This window comes from Meriones unguiculatus, chromosome 1 (assembly GCF_030254825.1).
Source record: "Meriones unguiculatus strain TT.TT164.6M chromosome 1, Bangor_MerUng_6.1, whole genome shotgun sequence".
In the NCBI taxonomy this organism is placed as follows: Eukaryota; Metazoa; Chordata; class Mammalia; order Rodentia; family Muridae; genus Meriones; species Meriones unguiculatus.
In genome coordinates, this window is record NC_083349.1 from 41,508,277 (window position 1) to 41,522,384 (window position 14,108).

The window sequence follows — 14,108 nt, forward strand, 5'->3', positions numbered from 1 at the left end:
GAGGCTTTATTTGTAAACAGAATTGTTACTCATATAGTCAGTTAAGTATATGCCCTTAATCTGCTAAGACTTATAAGAAGAGACACAGCCGTGCACAGAGTGAGGGAGGCATGCCAGCATGCCCAGCCTTGCAAGCAACACCAGAAACCATGAGAGGTGTTCAATAGGCCCTCCCCTGCAGTCTTCAGAGAATGCATGGTGCAACCAACATCCTATTTTGGATTTCTGGCTTCCTGAACAAGGAAACGATTGTTTGAAGTCACCGGGTTTCTGGTGCATTGTTTCGGCATAGGTGGATAGGCCCCTTGAGTCACTACCATCTTCCTTCTGGATCTGAGATTCCAAACTGCTGCAGCAAATCCAGCCTGCATTTTATGTGACCTGCGGAGTCACACAGTGTCTCTAGTCAGCTGTCAGGGGGCCCTTTTGCTCTAGGCAGAGGGAAACTCCTGGGTAGGGAAGAGGAAGCTCCTCAAAGACTGGTAGGAGGCGCTCCTTTCTTTTGTATTTAGAGGCAGAGACCTCAGGCTTTAGGCAGAAGGAAGCAGTGAAGGCGCTGCCCTCTAGTGTTACATCCCGGTACAGGCCACAGGTAGTAATACTCTCAGCCCTAGAGTGTTAGGGCTCTAGCCTGGGGTCTGAGACCTCTGACCCTGACTTGACACTGGTTTTAGCAACCAGGGCTTACAGGTGCTCTCCTGAAGGATACAAACCTGTATCCTTCAGCCCTGGCTCTCCATCCTCCCTTGTCATCTCTCTCCTTCACTACTCTTCTTCCTATCGGCTACCCCAGAGCTGCTCAGCTCAGAAAAGCCAGCTGCCCTGCTGATTTCACAGCCTGGCCTCCTGATTGCTTACCTATAGCTGCCTCTGACATTTGGCTATGTCTGCTGTTGCCTTGACATTCCCACCACTCTGCTGTCTCTCCTGCCTCTTCATGTTACCAGCTGAGCCCACAATACTAAAAGTCAGCAAGAAAAGCAAGTGTCATAACAGCAGGGAAGGCCAGCAGCACAGGACAGTGTTTCTCGTTACCTACTTCTCTAACCTGAGCAGCCTGTGTTTACAGCCATGGAAGGGCTGTGCAGACCAGTCACAGACAATCGTTGGGGCCAATTACACCCTTGCCTCTTAGCAACAATCGTCATCATTGAGGCTTATATTTTTGGACCAACATGGCCTCACCTGAGCAACAGGCACAACATTGCTATAGTAGACCACAAGGAGATGCACTCCACTCTGGCAAAGGTTGAAATTGTAGGGAACCTCAGAAGTCAGCTCAAAATACCCCCAAGACCTCAGCACAAAGGAGATTTATTCGGCCCAGAGGGACAAAAGGCAGGGATAAGGGACAAAGACAGGAGATAGAGGATGAGGGAGAGGGGGAAGGGAACAAGGGAGAGGGCAGAAAAGGGGCGAGGTAAAGAAGGAAGGGATATCTGTTCCAGATTTGGACAAAGGACTGCTTCTGGATAGAGAGGAGACAGACGTGCCTCATAGGCAAATGGCAGTTTATAAAGGTAAACCGGGAAATCCTGTGTTAGGATGAGGTGTTTAATTTTAATTGGGCGTGTTAAATAGGTGAGCCAAAGGGGGCTCTTGATTGCTGGACTTTGATAGCTGGACCTTGGTAGTCAGCCTCAGAAGGAACTGGTCAAATAAAGGAATAGACCTCGGTGGCTAGCTTCAGGAATGTAAGCTAATAGTTTTCAGCAAGGCAGAGGGAGGGAATCGGGGAGAAGGGCCTGGCTCTTCTAGAGCCATGCTCTCCACACTCGAGCTGGCCAGAGTCCCTTCAGAAATGCTTTCCTGGGGCTTCTGATTTCAAACAGCCCTGGCTAACATTGTGCCTCCAGAGGCCAGGACAATCAGCTACAGGAAGTCTTGGCACAGTTGTCTCAAGGCATCTGTGGAATGCTCAGGACAGTTTATCCTGGATTATTCTAGCTGGCTATAGGATTGATGGTCTTTTTGCTCCAGAGAGCAATGACAGCAAGAGAGAGTCTGGCCTCCAGCTGCTTATTGAGTTGGTTTCTCCATCCCCCACCATCTTTGCTTATTTACAGAAAAATGAACATCAGAGAAGGAGTACTTACCATAGAGACTTAAAAACATTACCAAAACACTAACTGATTTCAACAATTTTTAAAAGATTTCTTTTTAAATTAGGTACGTGTGGTTGGTAGAAGTATGTGCCTATGAGTGTCAGTCCTGCAGAGGCCAGAAGAGGGCACTGGATTCCCAGGAGCTGCATCTACAGGCTGTTGTGGGCTGTGAGCAGTGGGTACTGGGAACCAAATTCAAGTTCTTTGCAAGTGCAGTAACATTCTTACCCACTGAGGCATCTCTCTCCAGGCCCATTTCACGGGTTTTAACAAGGCTTTCTTTCTAACTTCCCAGTGCCCAGGGGGAAAGGCCAGTGGTCCTTACTTAGTCTTCCTTGATGCTCTTCCTGCACATCTTTCTCAGCATCCTTACTTCTCCCTACGCTCACAACTCCAAGCTCCCTCCTAAGTCACAATGGTCCTCAGCCCATGCCTTGCTATGACTTCATCTCGTCATCAGCTCTCCAAATTCCCAAAGCCTGGTTCTGAATTTTCCACTGTCTTCCTAAAAGGACATCTAAAATCTGTTCATGTCTGAAACACTGCATGGATGAAATGGAATAACGGTCTAGAGCCCCACTGACCACAAACATCACCATGCTGCACAGACTGACAATGAAAGCCGTGAGAATAGCAATACCCCAGCCACACGCAGGCATGCCCGGCTGGAACTTAGTAGTAAAGAGTGACATCAGATGAAGCAATGGACTCAGCCATGAGTGCATGTCTTAAGGCAACATCCACAGCAATCCGTCCCAGTCCACTGTGTTGTCCCATGACAGTTTTCAGACATCACAGAGCTGTCTTGCTTGTGTTTTCCAATCTTTACATGAATTTCTTATGTAGCTAAGTTTAACTGGAAGCCACATGAGGGAGAGATTCTGGGGAACCTGGTCCTGGCTTAGGTGTGTTGAGATAATGCTAAGTCATCAGAGAGAGAGAAAGGGCTAGCAAATGGGAGATAATGGGCGATAAGATAATACAAATAACAAACTCAAGTAACACACTGGAAAGTTCTCCTCTGAGTACTATAGCACTCCAGAGGAAAGTAAGACTGGAGGGAAAAGGGAAGTTGCCTTAGGGCTCATGAAATATGAGCAGGGCTGGGAAAAGGTGTGTAGGATTTGACAGAGATGGAGGAGTGTGGCACTGGGTCCTGGAGAAGGGGGATCCGTATGACCACTGAAACTACCTGTGAGAAGATTGCTCTGACCCAAAACAGAACTGCAAAGGCTGTGCTGTGAAGCACAGATCCCTGCTGAAAGGTAAGATGCTGGACACGGTGCATCCAGCGGCTTGAAGCAAAGCAGGGAAGAGGCTTTTTTCTGATGTGCAGAAGGTAAAAATTAACACAAGTGGCTCTTCATATCTTTGGGTTCCAAAATCTGTGGATTTGGCCCAGTACGGGCAGACATTATTGAGTGTGAGGGGAGTGTGCACCATTTTAAACCTAGGATTTCTGTTGTTGTCCCCTGAACAGAATAGCACGGCAAACATTTACAGAGCATCATACTGCGTTAGTGTGGCAGATATTCGTTTAAAGTACGTGGGAGGATATGCAAAGTTTATGTTATACCACAATTCAGAGGAGGGTGTTGGGCACATTCAGATGTAAATAGCTACTGGGAACCTGGAGCCATGCTTCACAGATGTGTGTGTGTGGGTGCATTTATGGTTCATGATAAATGCAATGGGACAGGGTTTTGTTTTTTTGTTTGTTTGTTTGTTTGTTTGTTTTGGTTTGGGTTTTGATTTTGAAGTCTCCTAAGGAAATGAAAAGTTAAAAAAAAATATCTACCCTTTGGTACTGCACCCCCACAGACTCAGGGAACCACAAAATATAAAAAGAGGAGGAAGGCTCCTCAGGATGAAGAGCAACAAGCAGCTAAGAATGCTGTCTGCTGGTGCCACCAACTGGTATGGCAGAGGCTCACCTCCCACAAAAATGGATGGTTCCAGTCCCAGGACACCACAGCAGAAGGCACACTGACAGCAGGCCAAGTCGGGAGGGGGGGGGAGCGCAGGAAAAACGCATAAATGGGAAGAATGGGTTAAACAGCGTGAAAAGGCGCAAGTCTCACCTTGTTAAAGATGCTGGATGGGGACAAGAAGAGCAGAAACAGGTGGCAGCAAGGAACAGGGACCACAGCCTGTGTTTCTCATTGTTTCACTCCTCCAAAACTCATGTCCTCATAGTCCAGGTAGTTGCCTTTGAGCTATAGTGGTTTGCCTTCCAGAACTTTCCTTTTCCCTTCTCACAAACATACATTAAAACTAAAGGAAATCTGTTAGATGAGTTTACACGATACAGTCTGGGAAGTCCAACAATGGAGAGGTGGGAGAAGCCAGTAGTTCCTCAGTCCACAGGCTGGGTGCTTCCCAGCTCCAACCTGGTGCTGAAGGCCTAGAGAACTCCTGAAGAGCAACTTGTGGGGACACCCAGCATGGGAGCATCAATGCTGGAAGAACAAAGCTGGAACCAACGTTGTGGGGTATCCGCCAGAGAAGGCAAACTCAGCCAGGGGATTAAGCCAATTGAAAGTCCTCATTAGCTGGCCTGGGACTACAGTGGGTGTTCTGGATCCCAGTGTGGTAGGGAGCCTTTCTCAGGGTGAGCTTTTGAGCACAAAATCCAGGTCCTGGGTTGACATGCTTCAGTTAACAAGATCAGTTAGCCAGAAGTGAAACGACAGAAACCAGAAAGAAAGGTTGGTCCATTTCGAGACTTTCCCAGAATCAGGGACTTTGATGGATCGGGTCTTTGCGTTCGTTTTGTCAGGTGGTTCTGTCTATGTGCTATTTTATGGCCTAAACGTTACTTCTATCATGGAGCTGGTAGTACTAAGGGCTGAGGGCCTGTTACATAACATCAGTGAAGGAATGCAGTGATTTGCCTTTGAATTGACCTCGAATATGAACCATTGCATCAGGGTCAGGGGCTGAGGTGAAGCAGGAAACGAAAGAAGCTGCTGCAGGGACACAGAATTGCACTGCAGAAGATGAAGACATTCTCTGCCCCTTTGCAAAGCGGTATGTACTTAACACTATTCACATACACACCCAAACATGCTCAGGGTGGTAAAGGGCTCATTGTGTGCCTGGTACTTACCAAGGCATCCTCTGGTGAGTCCCTGTCCCAGACGAAACCTCAAGGCTGTAAGTTTAAAGGGCCAACTCTCAGTGACTACCCTTCAGGCAGAGGTCAGGTTTCTACCCTGAGATTAAGGGTTCTGTTTCTGCTCCCCATTTCTCCGGCTCACTAAGGCGTGTTCTGATGCTGTCCCCACTGGGACTGTCATGGATTTGGTGTCAATCACACCTCCCAGGACATCTCTCAGTTCCAGAATGACAAAGTCTTTCCTGATCTCTCCCAATGTTGGGGATCTAAGCCAGGGCCTTACAGGGGCTGGGCAAGCCCTGGATGGTGAGTGACACCCTGGTCCTACCTACCATAGCTCTAGCATTCATGTTCCTAAATCAGACACATGATAAAGTTGAGTCTTCTCTCTCTCTCTCTCTCTCTCTCTCTCTCTCTCTCTCTCTACTGTCCTCCCTTTTAATCTTCTCCCTTGCCATTTCCTCCCCTCCCCTGAACCCTACCCCCTCAGATGTGTCTGAAAAAACGTACAGATTTTACACAATGACTCAACTCCTCCTTGGAAACTCAACTAGATCCCAAGATATAACAAATGATATATTTTTATATTAAGCATTGAAATAACTTAATATATAATTTATGATCTATCCAGGATTAAAACTTTAAAACTATTGAATGCCAAATATACTACACATATTAAAATCTATCTGCACATATATACAATATATGTAACATGTAAAATCATATGAAGTGCCAAATGTAGCGAATCAAAAAGTATAAGCAAATTAAACAGCTCTTAGCATTATGTAAAATACCAGCTGCTTGCCAAATAGATATAAAATGATTAGGAAATAAGAACTATTAATAATTAAAGTGCACATTTTGATGTACCGTAGCCATTTCTGTTTGTCCTAGGTAGATAATAGTTTTCAAACAAAAATATTGGTCACTTGAACAATACTTATATCCAATTAAATTTAAATTTTTATCACTTACTTACACATTTGCCAATGTTATAAACATAATAGATTTCAACTAGTCAATTAGAAAATATTCATTTTCAACAATGTACCACGTTTTTTTTGAAATAAGTAAAACATGAATAAAACTTTATTTCTTCCTTCCCAGAGATTCTGTGGGCACAGAAACCTGGGCAAATGACTATGAAATGCAGATAACTAAAATCACAGAAGCCAGTGTATATGAAGTTTGATTTAGTTTGCATACTCATTCATAAGAAGCAGAAATAGTAAGCTACTTTCAGATTTTATAAACTTGCTTTTTACCTGTAAGTGATTGCTTTTCTGTCCAATCTATATATCCTGATTATCTCTCATCTGAGGTTACCAGAAAATGAATTTTCTTTCTCTGAGCACAGAATTTGTGTTCTTACCTTATCATGGTGCTCACTGAGATTTTAGCATTTACATCCTAAAACACAACAGATATAAAATGTAAAACATTAAAACATAAAAATGTAAAGGCATAAAGGCCTTTATTCTCACAAATAAATGATTTAAATTGTAGATGTTGTTATTTGTTTAATAATTTTTATGTGTCTACAAATGCACCAAAATGACAATCAATATTTAAAAAATATATATAAGAAACATTTAAGTAGAATTAACATAAGCTTTCCAAGACCCATGCTTGGGAATATTCCAAAGTCTGCAGCAGAGGCCAGGCAGTGTCGATGCATGCTTTTACTCCCAGCTCTAAGGAGACAGACATAGGTAGATTTCTGTGTGTTTGAGACCAGCCTGGCCTACACAGGGTTCCAGATTAGTCAGGGGTATATAGTAAGACTCTGGTTTTTTTGTTTGTTTTGGTTTTGTTGTTTTAAGTCTGTAGAAACAGCATTATCACTGGGTATATTTCACCATTAGAATATCACCTGTGGGCAGAAAATCTGGAATCCCAAATTTCTCAGTTACTTTCTTCAGCTGTCTCTAAGTTCCTGGAGCCAATGAAAGAGGATGGAGCAACCTAAATGAAAGCTAAGAGACTAGTTAGCCAAATGTTAGCACCTGAACCACTATTGTTCAAACTAACAAGCTTTTTTGTTTGTTTCATTTTGTTTCTGTCTTTGTTTTGTTTTTATTTTTGTTTTGTGAGACAGGCTGTCACCACTGTAGCCTTGGATGGGGGGAACTCACTGTGTTCTTCCCTTCTCTGCCTCCAGTGTTTGTACCATCATGCCCTGCTCTAACTAACAAACTTTAAAAAAAAACAACAAAAAAAACCTTTCTTTTGAGATAATTAAGGAGATTTAAATATTACCTCAACAAATTGATGGTCAGTGAATTATTTTAGTGTAACGATATTAATAGGATTACATTGACGAAATTCTTGTATTTAAAGAAATATTCAAAAATATTTATAGGTGAAATGAATAGCATCTTGGATTTGACACAAAATAATCTAGAGATGAGAGAACAGTAAGATGGTAAAGATGAAACCAGTGAATGTACTACAAATAATTATCACAGAGGTAAAATGACACCGTTCTCTCTATGAGAGTTTCCATTTTAGTGACTTTTTCAAATGAAATAAATAAGTTTTTGAAAAATGGCACACTGTCGATATGGTGACATACACACCTTTAATCCCAGCTCTTGGGAGGCAGAGGCAGGAGGATTTCTGTGAGTTCCAGGACAGCCGGAGCTACACAGTGAGACCCTATCTTTAAAAGAAGGCGGGAAAGGAAATGAAAAAGAAAGAAGAAAGGAAGAAAGGAAGAAAGAAAGAAAGAAAGAAGGAAGGAAGGAAGGAAGGAAAGAAAGAAAGAAAGAAAGAAAGAAAGAAAGAAAGAAAGAAAGAAAGAAAGGAAGGAAGGAAGGAAGGAAGGAAGAAAGATGTACCTTACGTATTCAGTAGATACTATGGATTGCAGTAATAGTCAATAATTTATAAACTGTGGGTCATAAATTCTGCCTTAAATAGAGTCACAGCTATGCATGGAAAAATGTGTTCCTCTCAGGCTTCCTATAATCTCATTGTTTCCTTGCCTGGCTTTGGGAAGAAAAAGTGCATCACTGTAAGGAAGTCATACCTGTCCTGAAACAGTCTACTGATTGCTGCAGAACAATCCTGCACCCTAAGGAAACGGGAGGACTGGTTCACACTCATCCACTGTGTTAAGGGAGCTGAGCAGCAGGGAACCAAGGTGGAGGTGGATTTTACACTGTAGTCTCAAATGCTTGCTCTTTTTTTTTTTGCAGGAATTCAATTTTGTCAGCTGACAGCTGTACGAATTCTTTTCAATTAGTGCTTATATGTTATGAACACTTAGAAAGCATTGAAATAATCTCATGGCTGATGTGGGGAAAAGGCTATTAAGACTGTTTTGTAAAAAAATCACAAGGTGACAGTAGCAATTCAAGCAATATTTCCGTGCCGATTTTGATTATATGTCGATGTGGGAAATTTTTTTCCTGAATGTTCTGTGTAATGCTGAGTGACAAACAGTCTCCCACAAGTCCTATATTTAAAAGACTCCATTTGGCATTTGGTTCATCTCGCTGCTGCTAACAGTCCAGTCCAGTGCGCTCCCCCCCGCCTTCCCCGTACCGGTGAGTCTCTGTTCTGTGTATCATCTGTCACAGAATTTAAACCAAAGGAATAGGAGCAGCTGACTTCTGGAAGTCCGGAGATGATCAGGGTTTCTGGATTCTAAGCGCTCATTCCAGAACGTCCGCAGGTCGTTCATTTAGGATACCCTAGTAAGGACCGGGCACATGACAGACAGTACCTTAGCACCAGCGGGCCTGCTGCTCCGGTTTCAAACTTTTCTTCCAGGCGCTTTTGAAGGCGCCTGGATTCCTTGTCCTGAGCAGCAAGCAGTAAGTGGGAAAACAAATGGCTGCAGCCCCCAACCCACCACTAGGAGGAGGCGGCTCTGCTGGGTTTTGGGGTCAGGTTCTAAGGGGCCACCGTGGAGGACCGAACCGGAACAAAATCACCCTGGAGGCAGGAGCTCCCTGAATTCTTCCCTGTCCCTCCCCCCTCCCCGCCCTACTAGTTACTTCGATGCTAGTGACCTAGTGGGCTCCTGGTGTTGACCTTGAGGCCAGACCCTCCCCCAAGGCTGGAGCAGGAGGCCACAGGTGCGTGAAGAGTTCGAGGTTTAGAAAACAAATGGGCCCGGACGCTGCCACCCAAGGGTCCTTAGGAAACAATTTCTCCGCAAACGGGGGAGGGAGGGGCTACAGTCTCTTCTTCAGTAAAAGTTCCGGGTGTAGCCATGGGTTCAGTGCCCCACGCACCAGAAGCAGGGTCGAAGAGAAGCTACTGGTGAAGCTAATTCATTCCTAGAGGACAGAGACCCGAGCCGCTGTGGTCGTGGGGATGGCCAGCAACGTCCGATCTGGATGCAGTCTGTGCCCACTGAGACCCTCCAGCCTTAGGAGTCTCAGAAGCCACATTTGTAATTGTTGTTGTTTAATTGTTGTTGTTTTTTAAGCCCAGACCAAGACAGCCACCGGCGAGACACGGACTCCAGAACAGCCCACTGGGGCCCCGCGTGGGCCTGGAGAAGGGGGGGTGTGGAGTCGCCGCGTCTCAGCCGAGCTCCTTTGAGTGTCCCAGGGGCGTGGCGGGTGGGGACGCCCGGCTGGAGCGCTGCTGAGGGTGTTGGGCCCCTAAGTCACACCAGCTTTTTCTCAGGAACAGCAACAGCTTCCTCTGCCACCTGGACAGGCACTGAACAGGTGGGGGTCCGTGTTGTCCCAGTCTTCAGGGAGCCCTGGCCCAGCGGACCCCTGGAACGACCTTCATTTTACCTATCTGATCTTAGAAAGTCTAGTTTTGTTACGGTTTCAATAGCAAAGCGGTGTGACTTAGGGGCTGACCTGGGCCAGGCTCTGGCCGGGTCATCCTCCAGCGGGAGAATGTTTGGCTAGGGGTTGGCTACAGCGGGGGAGGGGATGAGGGTAACTGAATGCCTGAAGGTGGCCAGGCTGGAAACATCTTTGCTCAAAGCGCAATGATGGGAAAGAGGATCTTTCTCTTTTTGATTTGCCTCTAAACTCTCAGGCTGCTTGCAGGTCACCAAAGGAGTGGTATTGTGGGGACCAAAGAGCCCCCCTCAAAACTACCTGAGTTTAGGAACTTTCCAGAGGGTCCCACCAAAAAATGCCAAGTCGGAAGGGATCAGGTAGCAAGTGGGGCGAGCTGTAGGAATATATACACTGTAAGCCATGAACTGTAGACTTCTTTGTGAGGGTGGGGAACACAGACGATTTCTTCTACTCAGAGTAGCTTTTCCCAAAGAATTAGAGAACCCGTTCCCCATTGATCCAGTGTCTAAAATCCCGCCTTTTCTGGCAGTCATTGGTGCCTGGAGTTCTCTAGTTTTCCTTGCACCCTGGGGCTGAATAACGGTTGCAAAGGCCTCCCGGAAATTATTTTATAAGGAAAAGGACTTGAAAATATTAGTATCTGTAATGTACTCACTAGCTGTTTATTTTCCAAGAGTATAAGCACTTTGTTTCAAATTGATGGTCACCCTCCAGTTTAGCTCAGAAAAAAATCAACTCGATAAAAATGGCGAATAAGCTCTGCGTAACGGGACATGCTAAGAATTCTGGAGGCAGAAATGGGAAGATCGCTAGGAGTTACTCAGCACCCCCTCCTTCAAAAACCTGAAAAGAAAGCGATGGGTAGGGGTGAGAGAGAATGAAGTTTGTATTAACTCCTACAATTCTTTTCTTTCTAGAAGTTTCGTAAGTATTAAAACTATTTGATAAGATAAATTTTTCGTCCTGAAATATTTGGAAATTTAAAATTTTTAAATGTGTTATCCCTGATATCTATAATGAATATAAAGTATAAAGACGAATTGCGAGATAAGAATGTAAACTTTAAAAGAAATTCCATTTATGAAATCGAATAACGATAGGAAACAAGCGAAAAAAGAGAGGAAACAAGCGATGTAGCGTCCTGATTTAGTATTTTATTCAATCTACACAACTAGGCTTAATTTTAACACTCCCCGCTGGAGTAGGGCACGTCACATATGCAAGTAATAAATGTTCCGAAATTGCTCTACTTGTATTACATACGGATTTCGGGAAGTTGGAGCACGTAGTCTGCACGGGAGAACACTTGCGGTTCCTAGGAAATGAAGACAGGGATGTTTGTGCGCTGCCGGCTGTTTTGTTTTTATTAACAACCAAACACCTCACTCACGTTCCTAGTTCATTGGTCCTCGGGAAGAAGCCACAACTGAAGCTGAAAGGCGAGACCTGAAGCCCCGGGATTTTCCTGCGTTCGGGCGGTCAAGGGGGCAGGACACAGTTTGTAAAAGTTTGCGGGACTGAGCGTGCGCTCCGCCGCTGGTTTTCCACGCACAAGCCTCGCAGGCGGTGGTGCAAACCTAGACAGCCAGTGGTTCAACGTGTGCCAGGGAAACTTGGCCTGAAGACTGGGCTTGGGCAATGCTTAAAACGCCGGCAAGGTCCCCTCTCGGCCCGACAGAGCGGCCAGGCTCGGCAGCCTGCAGCCGTCAGCGGCCGGCTGATGCCTCAGCAGCGCCGCAACCGCAGACAGGTGGCGGCCCCAGCGCGAGCCTCTCCCCGGCGCGCAGATTCCGGCCCAGAGCTGCTGCTGCTCCGGCGGCGGCGGCTGCAACACCGTCCGGGCGACCGCCGACACGTGAAGCAGCGGGGAAGCGGCCCGGGGGTGCAGCAGGCACGGCGGGTGCTGCAGCAGGTGGCAGCAGCTCCACGGGGCGGAGGGCAGGCTCTGCGCAGCCCCATTTCCTCCGCCTCTAACTCCCCGCAGGATGCTCTCGATGGTGAACGAGGTTCGCCCGCATCGAGACCCGGAACCCTCGGCCCCGTCCCAGGGCTGGGAGGCCCGGGCGGGCTGCAGCGCGGGGAGGACGAGGGGCGTGGCGGGGTCCGCGCCTTCCGCTTTCCCGGGCGCCCCCGCGCAGGCGGGGCCGGCGAGCAGCAGGTAGCTGAGGGGGTGCGGGTGCGGCTGCGCGCACGGGCGGCTCCCGGGCGGGGCGGCGGGCTGGGCTGCGAGGCCCGGCGGCGGGGCGGAGTAGCGGAGCACCACGCCGGGGTTGGAGAGGTGCAGGGTGGCGGGCACGGCGGGTGTGGGGAAGGGACAGTGCGGGTGGCCTCCCGGCGGCGGGTGGTGGCGCTTGAAGCGCTTCCTGCGCCGGAGGAAGCTGCCGTTGTCGAACATGTCCTGGGAGGCGGGGTCCAGGCTCCAGTAGTTGCCCTTGCCCGGATGGCCCGGCTCGCGGGGGATCTTGACGAAGCAGTCGTTGAGCGACAGGTTGTGGCGGATGCTGTTCTGCCAGGCGGGGAACTTGCGCCGGTAGTAGGGGAAGCGGCCGCTGATGAAGGCGCAGATGCCGCTGAGCGTCAGGCGCTTGTGCGGGCTCTGCAGGATGGCCATGGTGATGAGCGCGATGTAGGAGTACGGGGGCTTGGCGGGCTGCGGGCCGTCGGCTGCTGCGGTCGCTGTTGTCCGTGGCTCTCGGAACTTTCGGACGAACCCGGAGCAGTCGCTCGAGCCGCCGCGGTCCCTGACGCTCCTCCCGGGAGGCGTGAGGGTTCCGGACCTTTGCAGCGAGGCCTCCAGGCACTTCTGGCTAGTCTCCTCCGCCTCCTCCTCGTCCTCCGACTGGTCTCCATCTTCCTCCTCGGCCAGCACGTCAATCTCCACCTTATCCGGGTCGGAGGTTAGGGGACTGGGTGGCGGAGTGGAGCGAAGGTGCCCAGCACTTGCCAAGTTCATGGAGGATAAGAGGGAAGAGGGAGAGGAGGGGACGGATGTGGGGACAGCTCACCTAGTTTGGGGTGGGTTAGCTGAGATAAGCCTGTCAGGAACCTGGATTGCTCCTAGGTTAGGCCTCCTTGTTTCTTTCTGTTTCTTCTTACACCGTGGGGCAAGGTGCACTTGGTGATCTAAGTTTCTGGAAGTGTGCAGTGGACTTTCCGCTATATATCCTTTCTGTTCCTCCTGACGCAGTCCAATGATGTGAGCCCTTGGCCCCTCCTCTTTTCATCCAACCACTACCAAGGAAGATGCTTTCCTCTTGGTTTAATCAGCCAAAGGACCCTGGCGTTGCCTAGGCTCTGTTAATGTTGCTCAAAAACTGGGAGGAAAACATGATACCCAACGACCCGTGATACTTGGACCTCTCCAAGCACTGACTTCACTCCAGAGAGAGTAAAAGAATGTATACCAAACAGAATGGCACACTGACTTACCTAATGCTATATCTCCTGTTCAAGAAGAATGGCTCCTTGCCTCCACTCAAGCTCCATCAGTTGTCCCCCTGACTCGATTTCCCTAAGATTAAAACACCCAACCATTACGCTGTGGAACTTCAGTGTGAATTTTAAAATGGGAAAGAAAGTGTTTCCTTAGTCTCTTTACAGCCATAATTCTCCAGCTTCTTTTAATATTTAGCCAGAGAAACAAAGCATATTATCTTTCACATTCAGACGGGTGTGCCTAAAAGTGCCATCAGAAAGCAACATACTTGCACCACATTTAACAACTGATTTCTTCTTCCTCTTCTTCTTCATCTTATTTTTCTTAATAGTTTTGACCAACTACATTATTTCACCATAAACTGTTTCCCCAAAGTTGCTCTATAGCTAAAGAAATGCCCTCAGTGTGTAGGTAGGCGCACTTGCCTGCGAGCCTGCCCTTACCCCACCCCCCACCGCAACACCAACAACGAAGCACTTTTACTGGACTAATAATAAAGCTTGAAACTAAACTGAGGAAGGACTGGGCTGCGGTGTCCCTGCTACTAGATACACCCGGATCAGCCTTGAAGCATCCACACTGCAGAGCAGGACAGCACCCCTGGTCATGCTGGAATGCTTTGGAGTACTTAAGCTTTTAAATTAGTTTCATGTGAAGTAGCCCAGCAACTT

The 14,108-nt window shown here is 47.5% G+C and overlaps 1 protein-coding gene across 1 annotated transcript; it reads right to left on the bottom strand.

The window, feature by feature from the left end:
* Nucleotides 1-11,142: 11,142 nt before the first annotated feature.
* LOC110540717 (forkhead box protein D4-like) lies at nt 11,143-12,954 on the bottom strand. The gene has a single exon (XM_021627471.2). The coding sequence runs from the start codon at nt 12,952-12,954 to the stop codon at nt 11,644-11,646; it is 1,311 nt and encodes a 436-aa protein (XP_021483146.1). The 3' UTR covers nt 11,143-11,643.
* Between the last annotated feature and the right edge of the window lie 1,154 nt (nt 12,955-14,108).